At 34.5% G+C, this 17500-nt stretch overlaps 2 protein-coding genes across 7 annotated transcripts in view; one reads left to right on the forward strand and one right to left on the reverse strand.

Annotated features, from left to right (window-relative positions):
* Positions 1-14389, forward strand: part of LOC118441638 (uncharacterized) — a 45306-nt gene extending 30917 nt beyond the window's left edge. For 2 of the 4 annotated variants that reach the window (XM_085657382.1, XM_085657383.1), the window contains exons 2-5: positions 8717-9135; positions 9699-12657; positions 12781-12970; positions 13454-14389. In XM_085657382.1, the coding sequence (XP_085513508.1) occupies positions 8717-9135; positions 9699-12657; positions 12781-12970; positions 13454-13705 (3820 nt within the window). In that variant the 3' untranslated portion in view covers positions 13706-14389. Of the gene's footprint in view, positions 1-6397; positions 6555-8716; positions 9136-9698; positions 12658-12780; positions 12971-13453 lie in introns of those variants that run through there. The other 2 variants (XM_035866314.2, XM_035866313.2) reach the window with 2 other exon arrangements.
* The window catches only part of LOC118441642 (uncharacterized), an 89277-nt gene that overhangs the window by 61431 nt on the left and 10346 nt on the right, over positions 1-17500 (reverse strand). The window lies entirely within an intron of this gene.

The following is a 17500-nucleotide window of genomic DNA, read 5'->3' on the forward strand; positions in this document are numbered from 1 at the left end:
CTTCTTTAATAACAAATAATCCATTTGAATTATTTATTATTTTCAAATAACAAAGTTAACGATAATATAATTCGACTAATTGATTCGTTTATAAGAATAAACGATAAGACACGATATATATTCTATAATATATAAAAATTCATATATAATTAATAGCGACATATAGACATATTTATATATATATATATATATATATATATATATATATTATTTGATTTTTAATTTTCATTTATAATATATACTTCTTCAAACACAAGGAACAAATTTATTTAAACAAGAGGAAACAAATATAATTTATAATAAGAATAATAATATATATGTATATATACATACAAACATATATTTACAAGGCGAACATTTAAAACAATTTTCATTAAAAAAGTGTCAATTAGACGAAATAACCTTAAGACTTATAATAAAAAAATATATATATATATAAAAAATCATCCCGTTTGATTTGGCCAAATTAAAGGAAAAATATAATATAAGATATTTCACGAAGTTCGAGAAAGTCTTTTTCGCGTTAAATTCAGAAAAGGGGTAATTAAGTTCTGCTGCACCCTTACCCCCGTTCTCTCACCCACCCATCCCAAGTTAAATTATGAAAGAGAGACGCAAAGTGTATACGACGAAAAGGGTAGGAATGAACCCTCTTCCTTTTCCATCTCCTCCTTCTCCTCCTCTTCCTTCTTCTCCCTTTTCCTCCCTCTCTTACCACCTCCTCCTCATTCTCTCTGTGAAGCACCTTCGGAACGGGTTCTAGAGGTTGTAGAGGACGAGCAGCACTTAAACCAGGATATAATTTGCTGGCAGAGTTTCCGGCCAGCCGACTAAAGAGAGAGAGAGAGAGAAAGAGAGAAAGAGAGAGAGAGAGAGAGAGAGAGAGAAAGAGAAAGAGAGGAAATGGATTAGTGCCGGCAGTCGCTATGGTACCTGCTAATTACGAAAAGTATATCCGTTATTTCAATCGCATTACACATAGAGACCGCACGACGACCCGTCGTTTTCGTCGTCCTCGTCCTCGTCGTCCAATTACTGCTTACAATGAAATAACAATTAAAGTTGTACGTTAAATCTGCTGGTTTAAAAGTAAAAGAAAAAAACAAAAAAAAAAAAAAAGAAGAAGAAGAAGAAGAAGAAAAATAAAAGAAAAGAAAAAGTATATCCATTTTACGCGCCGCAGCATCGTCTTATCGGTACGAGACCGGTACGAACGTGGTTAAAACTTTTTAATCGTATTCCCCTCCCCTCCTCGCACCTTTCTGACTGACTACTACCATTACTCTCCTCTTACATAACCCCCCTCCCTCCCCCAGCCCTTATTAACCCTTTTACACGCGCGTACCTTATAAATTGAAACAAAAGAAAATAATAATAATAAAATAAATTTTAATATTAATAATAATAATAATAATAATAATAAAATAGAAAGTATGCCCGAGATTAGAGCCAACCAGAGACGAAGGATAATAATGATGATAATAAGGATAATGATAATGATAAGTTTATCATTCTATTAATCCACTCCTGTCATTCTTGTCAGCAAGAAAGAAAACTCCAGGAGTCTTTACGAGATATTTAAAATTCATTAATAATACGATTTTATTGGAATAATAATAATAATAATAATCTGTTTTCTTTTTTGATTAAGATTTCTCTTAGTAGAATGTTTAAATCACGTTTCAGTAATTTAATTCTAATTAAATTCCTTTTTCTTTTCTTTTTTTTTTCTTCTTCTTATCTCTCTCTCTCTCTCTCTCTCTCTCTCTCTCTCTCTCTCTCTCTCTCTCTCCGTCTTCTTTTTCCATTACCACGCAAAAGGTGTGGTAATGGAAATACAAAAAAGAAAAAAAAAAAAAAGAAAAAAAAATAGAAAAGAAAGAAAAAATAAAAGGCAAATCGATATTTCCAATTTATAAGATTTTTTTAATATGAAATTTCAAATCATCGACTACGTAAAACCGTTTAATTGGAAATCGTATCTATCTAACGTTAGTTAGAAAAAATTTCGTTCGACGTATTTATATTCTCGACAGAAAATCAAATGAATGGGATGGGGGAATGGAGGAGAGAGGAAGGGAGAGGGGGAGGAAAGAGAGGAAGAGCCAGCGAACGAGCGAACGAACGAGAGATGGAGAGAGAGAGAGAGAGAGAGAGAATGAAAAAAAAAATATAAAAAGAATGGATAGATAAACGAATGCGATATCTGATCGATATCTGAGCTTGTTGGTGCGTCGCAATTTCGTGTGCCATTTCGAGTAGGTTGTACATATCTCATGGATACGGGTACATGATGGAGATCAACGTGATACATTACTGTACGAGTACATGATGTCAGTTCAAACGGAATCTATCGTAAGCGTGAATAAATATGCTTTTCCTGTCGATCAAGGAAAGCTTAGGTCGCACGATTTTACGAACTATTTGCAAGAAGAAAAACAAGAAAAAAAAGAAAAAAAGAAGAAGAGGGAATGAGAAAAAAATCCCTCGACACGGTAAAATGAACGATTAAAAAAAGAAAAAGAAAAAAACAAAAACAAAAAAGAAAAAGAAAAGAGAAAAGGACCATGAATAAGGAGAAAAAGGAGAATATATAAGGACACGAATGCATCCCCCCATTTTCTCATTTTATTTAATTTAATTTTATTTTATTTTATTCTTTATCTTATTTTTTCTTTTTTTTTTTTCTTTTTTTTTTCGTAGAGTTATGGTCTAAAAGGAAAGTTTAGCACTTTCGCGGAGCGAAACACTATTTCGTTGCCGTGTTCTGAAGGTAACGATGTAAAAAAAAAAAAAAAAAAAAAAAAAGAAAAAGAAACAGAGAAAAGGGAAAGAATTGGTGATAAAGGAGTCGAGGTAGTTTAAGAAATAAAGGATGTAAGAGATGGGTAAACTAACAAGATATATATATATATATATATATATATATATATATATATATATAAAAGAAAGAGTATCTGTAATAAAACTTCAAACGAACAAAATGAATTTCTTTGTCCGTGACAATTTCTACGATTAAGTTGAGTATATCGATGGCACAAATGTGGTATCATTTCTACCATCTAAGTATGATTACACGTACACAGCAGCATAAGGTTGTTTAATAGATTTATTTTTGGTCAAACTATATATCTATGTACATACTTAACTTCTTCATGCCAAAAGTTATCGTCTTAATGTCGTGTAATTAAGATTATTCGTGGTTTAAATTGATTCGTTCGATCACGATGATTACGATGATTATTAACGATGACGATATAATGAATATTTTCCAATAATTGATAATTATTTTATCATGTTGTTATATATATATATATACCCTGCACCTTAATACTCGTTAGACTGTTAGCTAGATTTAATGTATAGTATAATTATCAAGGTATATCAATGTACTAATAATAAAGCAGTAATTCGCGCCGCGTAACGAAGTTTATAATTAAACGCTACGATATACATATATCACTATTCGAGAGGGAGTGCGGGGTGAGGGTGGGGTGGTATAGGAGAGAGATGAGGGGGCAGTGCCAATTTCGATAACGTAATCGAGAATTTAAAACGGCACGGGTTAATGGGAGATAATCCCAATCGTCTATTACCATGCGGTGCCAAAGTTCAAACGAAAAATTTCCACCTGTGAAATTTGAAATCGAACGAATCTCTCTAAAGTTGAAAACGCGTTAAACTCGAAATTCTATCTGGCTATCGAATATACTGAAATGGAAAAGTGTCTACTACGGTTAAACTACTTTTTGTATCTACGTGTACATTTATATCGCGAGAGACGAGTTCATTTTCGATATTGATTATAAATTAATGATTATAGCACACGTAATACGCGTGTTTTATAACTTGTTGTACTATATATTTTTTTCTTTCCTTTCGTTTGTTTCCTTTTTCTAATTTCTAAGGCAAATTAGTTTTTTCTTTTTTCTTTTTTCTTTCTAATTTCTAAATCAAACGTGTTACTTATATTCATACGTTCGTAATCGTTTGCATTGTAGAACGATTTTAATCCTTGAATTGTGCACATCTCAAAATATAATTTTCAATTGTACACTTGGGATGTCCTACAATCTAGACACTTTGAACAGCTGTCATTTATATAGAATGAATAAGTTTCTTTTCAAAAATATTCTATATATTCCTTGAAGCCACGGAAATAATAATCAGTAGTCCTGAAAATACATTTTCAATTTTGACATTATAAAAAATATTCATGAATCATGCAATGCGCAAAAATTAACCTTTTACGTTAAAAACCAAATGTCTTTTTTAATTTTCAATATTTCGAAAAATGAACTAGTGGCATAATAATCATCTTGAGACGAGTCTCTTCCAAAAAAAAAGAAAAAAAAAAAAAAAAGAAAAAAAATGTACTGAAAAATGTACAAAAAATATACTTTACTTCAAATTTACAAACATAACTTATTTTGAGAAGAAAAAGGTAAACGATTGTTTCATCAATCTCCATTATTTTCTGTTGTTTTTTTTTTTCCATTCATTTCATGGAAATATTCATACATACAAATTCCTATCTCTACAAAGTGTTATAAAAGTACAAAATTAAAGTACAATAAAAAGAAAAGTAATTAAATATTTATTCATGATATGATGCATTGAATGCATAAGTCAACGTGGTGATCATTGAAAATTCTACATGAGGAACATTCCAATTATAGTTTTTCTTTCTTTCGAACGTAAACAAATCATACGTCAGCATTATATTTTATATATCGTAACTATATATAAAAATAATTAAATATATTAAAAAATAATTAAAATAATTAAATATATAAAAAATAATTCATTTGCATCCTGTTCAGCATGAAGTTCGATTATTTCGAAGGAACGACATATTGAAATGCATTGAAAAATAATCTTTACAAAGATACTTATAAAATTTGTTCAGATAAGATTGAAGAGGTATCGTAAAATTTCTAATAGCATTTTTTACAATATTTATTTATATTCTGAGATTTATAATAGCCATATCCAACAAATCGAAGAAAATTCTTATTGGTCAATAATTAATTTTTAATTATTAACTGATTGAACTATTAATTGATGAATAAATTACATAATTGATAAAAAGAAAAATCGACTCCCTCTTTACTTTCTTATTATAATACTTTATAATAGCTGATTTTTCATTCTCATTGATTGGATTTGATATTCACTATGATATTCATTATAACATTAGAAATTCATTTCTACTACATATGTATATAGTATCACATTGTTTAGAAAATTAATAGATTAAAAATGGTCAATAATGAAGAAACAAAAATTAATACAATAAACAACTTACTATGCACAAAGGATGTGACACACTCGAAATTTTACGAACTTAAACATTACTCGAGCACAACTTAGCGACTAACATAACGCGAATTATTCTGATAGTTGGCATATAAAGATACATATCTCAATTGCAGATAAATGACGGCAGAGATAAAGTCCAATTTACAAATATTTACTTGTTTACAAATATTTAATTGAGCTCAAAATTGATCTGTAATGTCCAACATCACAGGTGTACAACTAGGGTTAAACTACGTGCGCTCAATGATTACTAAGTTAACTTAGAACAACTCGTTAAAATGGCAACTCACGGATAAAAGAAATGATCCAACGTGATTGGTCGAATGTTTAACTAACAATAAGTTTGACCGTGAACGAGATGGAAAAAAAAATAGAAAAAAGGAAGAAAAAAAGAAATCATTGCTTTACGTACGATATATATATATATGTGTGTGTGTGTGTGTGTGTATATGTATATGTATATATATATGTGTGTGTATAAACGTATCATCCTTGATTTTTCTCTGACGATTAATCAAAAGAAATACACGGGATTCCAAGTCACGTTTACTTCCCTAATTTATGAATTCTTAAGTAAATCATGTGTTATGTCCATAGATGTAAAAATATACAAATAGATACGTGAACACGTATACATATACATACGTAGATACTAACGTAATCGCTATCAACGATAATAAGAAACAATCCTTGAACGACATTAACAAAGGAGGGTCAATTGAAAAGTGTACTTTTTATTATTCATGATGTCAGTAGAAAACAAAGATGAATAGAAATTGACATAACCCGATGATACATACGTAACTATTGATACATAGAAATCATTCGAATGAAAAATTATCGACGTCACTGACGTTACGTTCGCAACGATAAGGACACATAATAAAGAATAATAAATAGTAGTAGTAGTAGTAGTAGTAGTAGTAGTAGTAGTAGTAGTAGTAGTAGTAGTAGTAGTAGTAGTAAGAATAGTAATAGTAGAAATAATAATAGTAGTAGTAATAGGAATAGTAGAAGTAGTAATAGGAATAGTAGTAGTAGAAATAGTACATATATGACATTTGCATTCTTACTCATACGTCTTTGGCAAGCGCCAACTTAGAATTAACTTTAGTTGGTTCGCGTTGGCACGGCCAGTGTGTCAAGATCATTCGATCTATCTCGTCTTACCCTTATTACTCCTCCGAAGCGAAGAAAGAAGAAAGAAGAGAAGTAAAAAGGATTCGATTATAGTGAGAGACTATATATCTCTCTCTTTCTCTCTCTCTCTCTCTCTCTCTCTTACTTTATATCTCTCTCTTTTTTTTTTTTTTAACTATTACTCATTGTATTTAAGAACGTGAAGTAACAATATCGAAAGTGTATTCCGTAGAAAACGGGCAATAAAGTGTGACGGTAGATGAATCCGACAAGACTTAAAAGAGGAACGCCCTTCAAGCGGTGTGTGTATGAGAGAGAGACTGAGAGAGAGACAGAGAGAGAGAGAGAGAGAGAGAGAGGAGGGGGGAGAGAAAGAGAGAGAGAGAGAGAGAGAGTGCTTCGCGATCGATATTCGCGAGAGGTAGAATGCTAGAGGTAGGATAGAGAGGGACAGAGAGAGAGAGAGAGAGAGAGAGAGAGAGAGAGAGAGAGAGAGAGAGAGGGAGAGAGCTTTTGGTTTATACTACGATAACGGTAATTCCGCGGTCTACCCACCTTGTCTACATCTACCTCGAAGATTATGGCCAAGGAAATACCTGACCTTCCCCGTTCCACCACCCTCTATCCACACCATCCTCCTCCTCTCCGCTGGTCACGGCACGTACACGATCCGATAAGATCTAGACAAATCATAGCCGCGTGGACATTCGCCTAAGTATGGTTTCCAGATAACGAGATCGATTCTATATATCTTCTATCAATTTGATTTCATTTCGTTATTATTTTCTATTTAATTAGTAACTAAAAGGAAAAAGTGAAAGAATAGATTCGAATTCGAACACCCAAATTGTGTTTTTTTTTCTCAATTTTAATTTACATACACACATATATATATATATATATATATATATATATATATATATAAATATATGATATATGAGATCGTTATGAATTAATTGTAATGTTATTACGATCGTTTCGTGATTAGTTCAATTATTTAAAAAAGGTCGTCGGAAACTAGGGATTAAAATTCCAACCGAGTATGATTTCACTCGGTTACACGTGATCCAATTAATTTTTAAATAATATCCTACAATCGTAAAAATTTCAAAGAAGCATGATCATCCTTTTCACTCTTCTTTCTTCTTCCTCCTCCTTTTCGATTTCTCTCTCTCTCTCTCTCTCTCTCTCTCTCTCTCTCTCTCTCTCTCTTTGGTTTCCTACGAGACTTCGACACGCGAGCGATAAATTTGCGACACGCGGGGGGTATAACCTGCTAAATGAAAGATTTACAGACCGATTATCTATCCCTACCGTTCTATCTCATGAGAGTAAATCTTCTGCATGATTTATCAAATTACGTTCTACCTTTTCTCTCCCTTCCACTCCTTATCACTATTTCCTCCTTAATTGTCAAATTTTATCATAGACAAATTGATTTTATCGAATATCAATTGATCGTCTGTCTTAAATTTACATAATTATATAGTAGCGAATCCTTTGATTTTAATTTCTTCTTTTTTCCTTCTTCTTCTTCTTCTTCTTCTTCTTCTTCATTATCATCTTCCTCTGATAATTTTTGTAATATTTAAAAACACGAATAGAAACGAATAGAAATAACAATATCACCCGGTAAAATCTCGAATATCGATGAGTTCGAATATTACAAATTGTACGGACGGTCTTTTTATTTCGATTGACTTACAAAAAAAAAAAAAAAAAAAAAGAAAAAGAAAGAAAAAAGAAAAAAGAAAAGAAAGAAAAATATACTTCTATTATTTATTTTCTCGCATGCAAAAGAATAAATATAATACAAGTTCGTAATTGCGATAATCGCTTAAAACGTGATAACAATTGATTTCGAACGGAACACGTCGCGTATAGACCGAATAGATGAAATCGAACGAATTGAAAAAAAAAAAAGAAAACGAAAGAAAAAAAAAGAAAAAAAAAGAAAACAAACTCCCATTTCAGATTACGTACGAATAAATAATCCTTATATGATATACACCTATTCAGTTGAAAAATAAACGATCGAGAAACGAATGAAAAAAAAAACAAAACGATCAATGTATTGTGAGAAATGGAATATCGATAGATCGTTTCGCGTCGCGGAATGCGGGAGGTGGTATAAAAAGAAAAGAAAAGAAACGATGAAGAAGAAGAAGAAGAAGAGAAAAGAAGGAAGAAGGAAAATAGAAAAGAAAAGTGAGAAAAGAAATGGAAATAACAAAGGAGGTTCGTTTGATCGTAGGAAAAGAATGGAGAGAAAAAGAGGAGGAGATGGCGAAGGAGGTGGTGGAAGAGGAGAAGGAGGAGTGACAGTAGTAACAGCAGCGTTAGCTCTAGCCACGGCCTGTCTGATGGTGCAGGGTGTGGTGGGTGCAGCCACGAGCAATCCTCTACGTGCCTCCCACCTCCTCACCGTCGATCAATACGCCCCCCCTTCACCCCCGTACAACAACCATGGACTGCTCGGGTTTTACGGAAGAAGAAGCAGCAACGACGGAAGCTCCACGGAGGAGAACGTGAACCAACAGCAGCACTATCATCAATATCAACAGCAACAGGAACAGCAGATTAATCGGAAGTTCCAAGATGATTCTCACATCTATCGATCGATCGACGATCGTCATAACCGACGTGACTCACTCATTTCATTCTCGGCCAATGGTAAGTGCCAATTAATCCAGTATATATATGTCTCCGATCTTCGAGCTCTCTTTTTCTATATATATACATATATACATATATATATATATATTTATATACATTATATATATATATATATCTATATCTATTTCTATTTCTATCTCTCTCTCTCTCTCTTCCGTTACGTCATCAGTGATTTAATTCTGTCGCTTCGATTAATCCCGAGCCGCGAAATGCTATCAAATTTATTCGTTCGATTCTACCTGAAACGAAGTAAAACGTCATTTCCATTTGCGCCCTTCTTTGCGACCGTTTTCACCGTTCCTTCATCAAATCTTATCGTTTCACAATTTAGGAATATTATCACTGACGATAATCAAACGGGTTATATTAATTATCGCTTGTATTATAGAATCTATAATAGAACATCGCGTAAAGTTTCTTGAAAGGGAAAGATCAAAGACTCGAGGGAGAGAGAGAGAGAGGGGGGGAGGTAAAATAGTCCGGCAGAGAGAGAGAGAGAGAGAGAGAGAGAAGGGAATGTATACGAATGGGTAAGGCTAATTATGTAAAAATCCTTTCAGATTTGTCGATAGGAAAGGTTTACGACAATGATAACGTAGGAACGATCTCGAGAGACTCGGCCGGTACGATCGTTACTCAGAATGACAAGGAAAGATCGAAGCATTTATCCGGTAAGAATGAATACGATGGGAAAAAGCCCGGTGGCGATGATTACGTTGCTCCACCAACCGAAATGGACGAGCCTTTCGTGGCTGACGAAACGTTTCAGGACGAGGGTCCTGGATCGGTAGAGATATACAAATTGGATTTGTTTGAGGGTAGGAAATCCTTACCAAGTCCAATGTCTAACGTAAAGGGAGTAATAATGACGGGGTTGACGGGATTAACGTTACCAACCCCGACATCTATCGCTACATCGGCTACGATGAGAATAGGTAATAACAAGAGCAAAATGCCAAAGAAAAGTTCAGGGCTAAGTTGGAAGGTTGGAAAATCGTCAAACGGGTTGTTAAAGTCAACGACGATAACCATGGTTAGTACCGGTAATGATAATGATAACGATGGCGGTGCTACTGGCAGTGGCACCAATAATGATACCAAGGACCTTCACGGTAGATCGAATTTCTTGGATTCAGAATTAAGGTCGGAAGTACCGAGTAACGTTGAAGCTTTTGGAGTTGGGGGTGTGCCCGAGTTACAAGTTGGTTGCGAGGGTCTCGAAGCTCCTTCCTCTTCCTCCTCCTCCGCCTCTTCTTCCTCGGCCACTTCCTTTTCCTATTTCTCACCCTCTTCTCGCAAACTGAAGAGATCCGTTGAGAAGACCGAGAAAACCGGGGAACCAAATGGTAAGGCAGAGCAACCTACGGCACCGTTCAATGTCGTACCGATATCACTTGATCTCGACTACGATATATCCGCCGAGAGTTACGAGGAAATGGACGAGCTCTTCAAGTTAAAAAAGTTAGAGTCCGAGCCTAAGAGAAATAAAGAGAATCGTGGCGACATAGACGCTATGGTAAATGATTTTTTGATTCAGGATAGAAACGTCAAGGAGAGATTACCTGTTAGAGGTGATCTCGGTAATTCGAGCTTATCGAGCGTTGTCGAATCGATTAAAAACGTTAACGATTTGAAAGGTAGTAGAAGGAAAAGGAGTAGTAGCAGTAGTAGTAGTAGTAGTAGTAGTAGTAATAGTTCATCGTTATCCGATACGAATACGAGCGGATACGTTTCACGTTTCAATGGTCGTTCTCGAAAGTTGTTATGGGTCGACAGTGAGAGTGACTCCGGTTTATGGGGTTACGGTGAGAACGAAGGTCTAATATCTAGTGACGAATTGGATACCGAACAAAGAAGACGACAACAACAACAACAACGACAACAACAGGATAAGAACATAGTCAACGTTGAAATCGATAAGATTCGAGAGGAATACGATAGATTGTTGAAACAGCAAAGAATAGTGGAAGAGGAAAGATTGCGAAGGGTCAAGGAACTCGAGTCAAGAAGATCACCGACGTCGAACTCCGTTAGAGATGAGGAAGATAGAAGGAAGAAATTTTACGAGGATAGAACGAGAATGGAGGAATTGCGTAGACGCGAGGAAGCGCGAAGAAGGGAGGAGGAATATAGAAGGAGAAATTTGATAACGGAGGACAGAAGGGATTTGGAGAACAGACGAAGAGAATGGATGGCCAAGAGAAGAAAGGAGGAAGAGGAGATGGAACGAAGGATGAAATTGTTGGACGAAGAGAGAAGGAGACGGGAAGAATTGGAGGAACGGAGAAGAATGAAAGATCTGCCGATAGCGAATTTACAATTGGCTCGTTATAATTTTAATAAAAACGAAAGTAGAGAGAACGAGGAAGAGGAGAGAAGGAAGTTGGAAAGAGAATACATGGAAAGAAATCGTCTTTTAGAGAGACAAAGAATGGAGGATGAAAGAAGAAGGCAGATGTTAGAGGAGGAAAGAAGGAGAAGGGAGGAGGAAAGAAGAAGAGAAGCTATGACGGAGGAGAGAAGGATTGAGGAAGAAAGAAAGAGAATGGAAGAGGAAAGAAGGAGGGGGACATTGGAGGACGAAAGAAGGAAAATTGAGGAGGAAAGAAGGAGGCAAGAATTTGAGAAAGAGAGATGGAGAATGGAGAATGAAAAGAGAAAGCAAATGTCGGAAGAAGAGAATAGAAGAAGAATGGAAATGGAGAGATCGAGAAGGTATAGGAATAACGTGACGCGTGACAGAAACGACGACGAGGAATATCGAAGAAAAAGAATAATGGAGGAACGTCAAAGGAGACTAGACGAGGAGAGAAAGTTGCAGGAATACGTGAGAAGAAATCAACCGGTCGAACTTAGGAAGGATGAACGAAGAAACGAACATTGGAACGTTTCACAAAGATGGAGGGAAAGGGAGGAGGAGAAGAGGAAGAAGGAGGAGGAAGAGAAGAGGAGGCAGATGGAAAGGGCGATGGAGGCTGTCAGGCAAATGAATCGATCCAATAGATATCCACCGGGTTCGGGATATGAGAGGAGAGAGCACGGTCCCTCTGCTCCGACTTACATCGATCCTAGAGTCTCGCTGGACGAGGCTAGAAGGAGACAGGAGATTGAAGCATTGGAACGACGACGTAAGGAGGAAGAGGAGCAAAAACGACGAATATTAGAGGAGGAACGTAGGAGAGAGATCGAGTATAAGAGGGAACAGTCGAGAAGATATGAAGAGGAAAGAAAGAAGATGGAAACGTTTAGACTCGAGGAAGATAGAAGGACACAGGAAATGATTGAGAATCAGAGAAGAAGAGGTATGACATCTGTGAGAAGAGTAGGGCCTACGGCTACCGTAAGTTCTGTTCTTCCGGTTTTGGGGAATTTAATGGAGAATCGAAGAACAACTGAGATACGTCAAAGGGAACGACTGAGAGAACAACAAAGAGAACAACAAAGGATCAGGGAGGAAGAAGAGAAAAAGAGACGGGCGATTATAGCACGACAAAACGCACGACGTCAGCATGAGAATAGGTGAGAGAATCTGATAAATCATTTATAATATTATATCTTTATCATTTATTTTTCAAATTATTACGTATTTTTAATAATGATCGAATATGTTATATAATATAAAGATTTTCGTTTTACCAATAGTGCCAAAGCCCAATGGGAAAGGGAAGATAACAGGAGAATTATGAATGAACAATATAGGCGGCATGAGGAAGCCAGATTGAACGCGTTACCGGTTAGCGCTAGGATAATAGTTCAACCCAAAGGATCCTTGCCTCATTCAAGGCCGACGTTCACGTCGAGGGCAGGCTTTGAAAATGAGATCAATTTCCCGGTGAGCCATCCATTTGTCCGTCAAATTGTTTCACGCTCTTGTCTTGTGTGTAATCGTTGATACAACTATAGACAATTAAATATAGTTCGTGACAATGGATGTACTGATTTCAAACTTTACGTGAACACTTACGTTCACGTCAATATATCTATCAATGGAAACGTTTGCCAAGATTTATAGATCGATCTATGAACGATATGGAAATTCAACAATTTTTCTACTTCTTAGATACTTACATTGATAATATGACATGAAACGGAACGATCGATAGTTCGTATTATATTGCATTAACAGAAAGAAATTTGTTGTTACGATGTAAAAAAGAGGAAAAGAAGAAAAGAAAAGAAAAAGGAAAAAAAAAAAAAGAAAAAAACAAATATCCTTCGATATAAATAGTCCAATTTATTTTATAACTTCGAAAATGTCTAACGACATTTATCTATTGATGTTAAAAAAATTTCATAATTTTTTTTCCATTTATAGAACGTAAATCGACGCAACAACGGAGTACAAACGACGATATTTCCACCATACGTTCGAAGTCCTAATCCTTGCGTTTGGGCCGTCGTTCATTGCTGTCCAACTAACACGAATCGTCTCGTCACGTGTTTCGAATCGCTCGGTTGTCCCGGAGTGAATTGGGATCCAAATCCCTGCAGAGGAGCCATCGCGGATGCAGCGAGAGAAGAGGTCATGAGATTTTACAATTCACAGGAAGAGGACGACCGTAATTGAGTGACCCCAGCCAGGCATCACCTACCTACCCACCTACCTACCTACCTACCTACCTACCTACCTACCTACCTATCTACCTATCTACCTAACCCCCTCGAATTTTCGAAATCAACCGCGTATGAAAGTGATTTTTCTTTCTCTGTCACTCTTTTTTTTCTTTTTATTATTCTCTTGTTTTCCTTTCTTCTTTTTTTTTTTTATTTTCTATCGATCTTCATATCTTCCCTTTTTTTCTTTTATTGTTTCTTATTTTTTCCTTCTTTTTTTTTTTCTTTCTTTATTTTCTTCCCCCATTGTCAATCTCTCGTTTGCGCAACGCGCGCGCGCACGCGCGCCCGTAAGAGTGGAAAAAATGAAAAAGAGATTTTTTTAAATGACAAAAAAAGAAAAAGGAAAAAACATTCAGGAAGATATCCTCGCATTATAGAATGGAAATTAATTGCAAACGTATGAACGATCGACCATTAGTATTGAATAGCGGTAAAATTTTTCATATACTGCCGCGCTTGGAGATGACTAACACTAAGTATACGTATAGTCTAATATATTTTAATATATATGTATATATATATATAAAAATATTCTATATAAATATATATATATATAAAAAAAAGAAAAAAATATATGTACAAAGACGATGTATTATTCTGAATGCTGAACGTTCTTCTAAGGACTAAAACTTTAAAAATGAAAATCTTTTTTTTTCTTTTCTTTTTTTGTATGTAGACGATAATATATCTCTGCAGCTTCTTAATATGTGATATAGATAGTGCGATTCGATTTAATGTAATATATTACGAATATTTATGTGTGTGTATATATATATATATATATATATATATATACATATACATATATATATATACATATATATATACATATATGTATGTGTGTGTAACATATGGAATAAATCGATTTCTCAATTCGTCCGAAGATTATCAAATTCTTAAAACGTCAGAGAGTTTTTTCACGATCATAGAAAAAAAAAAAAAGAAAAAAAAAAGAAAAAAGAAAAAAGAGAGAAAAAAGAAAGAAGAAGTGAATACCGTCTTTTTCAAAGACAATTCTTCGATCTCCGTCGAATCCTTCGAATCATCTTCTTCGATTTATCGAATACTGGAGATACCACTTTGGTAAAACTATCGGAAAGAAAATTGCACGGTTTCCGAGTGCGAACGAATTCGAAACTTAATGTTAAGAAAGTTAAGAGTTTCTTTTTATATATTTTTTTTTTTCTTTTTTTTTCTTTTTCTTTTTTCTTCCGAAGATTCGCGCAAGAGTCAAGAACCGAGAGAGAGAGAGAGAGAGAAAGAGAGAGAGGGAGTGAGAAAAGGTGGAGAAAAAAAAGGTAAAATGGTTGACGCGAGAAGCGAGAGAAAAAAGTAAAAAGTAAAAAAAAAGAATTAGTAGAGAAAAAAAAGAATAAATGAAAAAAAATAAAAAACTAAATAAAAAGATAGAAAATGAAATGAGATATATAGATAGATAGACAGATAGAGAGCGAGAGAGAGAGAGAGAGAGAGAGAGAGAGAGAGAGAGAAAGAGACAGTCGACGACGTAGGATTAAATCAAACGAAAGTTTCAAATCTCGTTTTACTTTGTATTTATCTCCTCGTCTCTCGTTTTTCGTCGTTCATTTCTTTCTCTCTCACTCTCTCTCGCTCTCTCTTTCTTCTCAATATCGTCGTCCTCGTCCACGTCGTCCTTGTCGTCGTCGTCGTCGTTGTCGTCGTCGTCGTCAACGTCAACGTCGTCGTCGTCGTCGTCGTCGTCGTCGTCGTCGTCGTCGTTGTCGATAACGAGGCCATTCAACGTTTAAGAGCTTGCAAACGTTTCCCGTCCCAATCAGCCACATTGTACATACATTCGAAAATGCATCCTTCCAACGGACAATCACGTACCATGTCGTGGCCTGCCGAAAGCAAATAGGATTTCTCTCTCTCTCTCTCTTATTTTCTCTCTCTTTCTCTTTCTCTTTCTCTCTATTGACATACGTAATAATTTTGCGTAATCATCGAAATAATTTTTGCGGGAACTTTGGATCATGATATTATTTCCGATTATATAGAAAAATAGTTGAAATTTATCTATGAAAAAAATTAGTATCTCTAAATAATTATCTTGCGATATTGTGCACGAATTAGCTGATCAGTTCCTTTCGCGAAAAAATTCTAATCGATCGATAATGTTCGATTATTTTTAAACAATGAAGAGAAATATATATATATATATATATATATATATATATATTTAAAATATTAAATTAAATAACTTTAATAACATGCTGTTACGTCTGCGATAATTATAGATAAAAGAAAAAAATATCTTTTAATCGTCTCCATTTTTTATGTCGCGTTATATAACAAAAATCGTTGACATTTATCTATCAAGAAAACATGTATCTCGTAATTATATTGTGATATCGTTCGCGAATCAGTTGATTTGTGTTTTAAGCAAATTTTAATCATTCAATATTTTTTTTTCACGTCCTTGAGCAATGAAGAGAATATAATCTATAAATATTTATATATTTAAAATTAATGCTAACACGACGCTGATCAAAAAGTTTATTCAATGACAATTTTTGTCATTGAATAATACATGTTGCGTCGTAAACTTACGACAGATAAAAAAGATATTTCACAATACTTTCGATTTCTTATGACACACGTTCAAGAGATACAAAAAAAGAAAAAAAAAAAAAAAAGAGAAAAGAAAAAAAGAAAAAATAAAAAAGTAAAGTAATAAATATTAAAGAAACGTTTATAATGAGAGAAAAAGAAAAATAAAACGAAAAAAAAGAAGAAAAAAGAGAAAAGAAAAACAAGTCTATGCGTTTGAACTTGTCTGTAACCTGGCCGTGAATCATGCTAATCCATGGTAATATATCTAATAAATGAACACATATATATATGTATATATATATATATATACTTATGTGTGTGTATGTGTGTGTGTGTATGTGTATGTCAAGGATAGCAATAAAAGCGTTCTCATTCGTATATTACGTATTGCAGATAGGCAAATCGCGTGTTCATGCGATGCATAAAGAAGAAAAAAAAGAAAAAAAGGCGATCGATGAATCCAATTTTGTACAAAAAAAAAAAAAAAAAAGAAAAAAAAGAAAAAAAAGAGAAAAAAAAGAAGAACAAAAGAAAAAAAAAGAAAGGAAACAGAACTAAAACATTGGACGTTTAGCTTAAAATCAGACATGATCTTGATTACAAACGTTAGAAATGTCTTTGGAGATGTATCGAAGGGTACATATGTATATGTGTATGTATGTATGTATGTATGTATGTACATACGTACGAAATCCAATAATGCATCGGTTCCCCAAAAGGAGAAATGGAGAAACTATATGGAAAATAGAACTCTAGTGTGTGTATCTTTGTCTATGGTTGAATCTAAGTGAAAGAGAGAGAGGGAGAGAGGGAGAGAGAGGGAGAGAAATGTTTTCACGACAGGTGCAACAACGCTACTCGAAGAATCTTGAAAGCTATTGTCTCATCTCTTCGATACTTCCTTCGACATACGCTTCCTTCCATCTTCTTAGTCTCTCTCTCTCTCTCTCTCTCTCTCTCTCTTTCTCTCTTTCTCATATTTGACGTACGATGATATAAGAACACGTCTATATATAAATCTTTACAGCATCCAAAGAGTCCTCTCAGTCTATCTATCTGTCTATCTAACTGTCTCTCTGTCTGTCTGTCTGTCTCTCTCTCTCTCTCTCTCTCTCTCTCTTTCCTTTTGTTAAATGCATCCTATTGTACTCTTAAGAGACGTATCTTAATG

This window comes from Vespa mandarinia, chromosome 5, assembly GCF_050613455.1.
Source record: "Vespa mandarinia isolate Hongniang chromosome 5, ASM5061345v1, whole genome shotgun sequence".
Classification (NCBI taxonomy): Eukaryota; Metazoa; Arthropoda; class Insecta; order Hymenoptera; family Vespidae; genus Vespa; species Vespa mandarinia.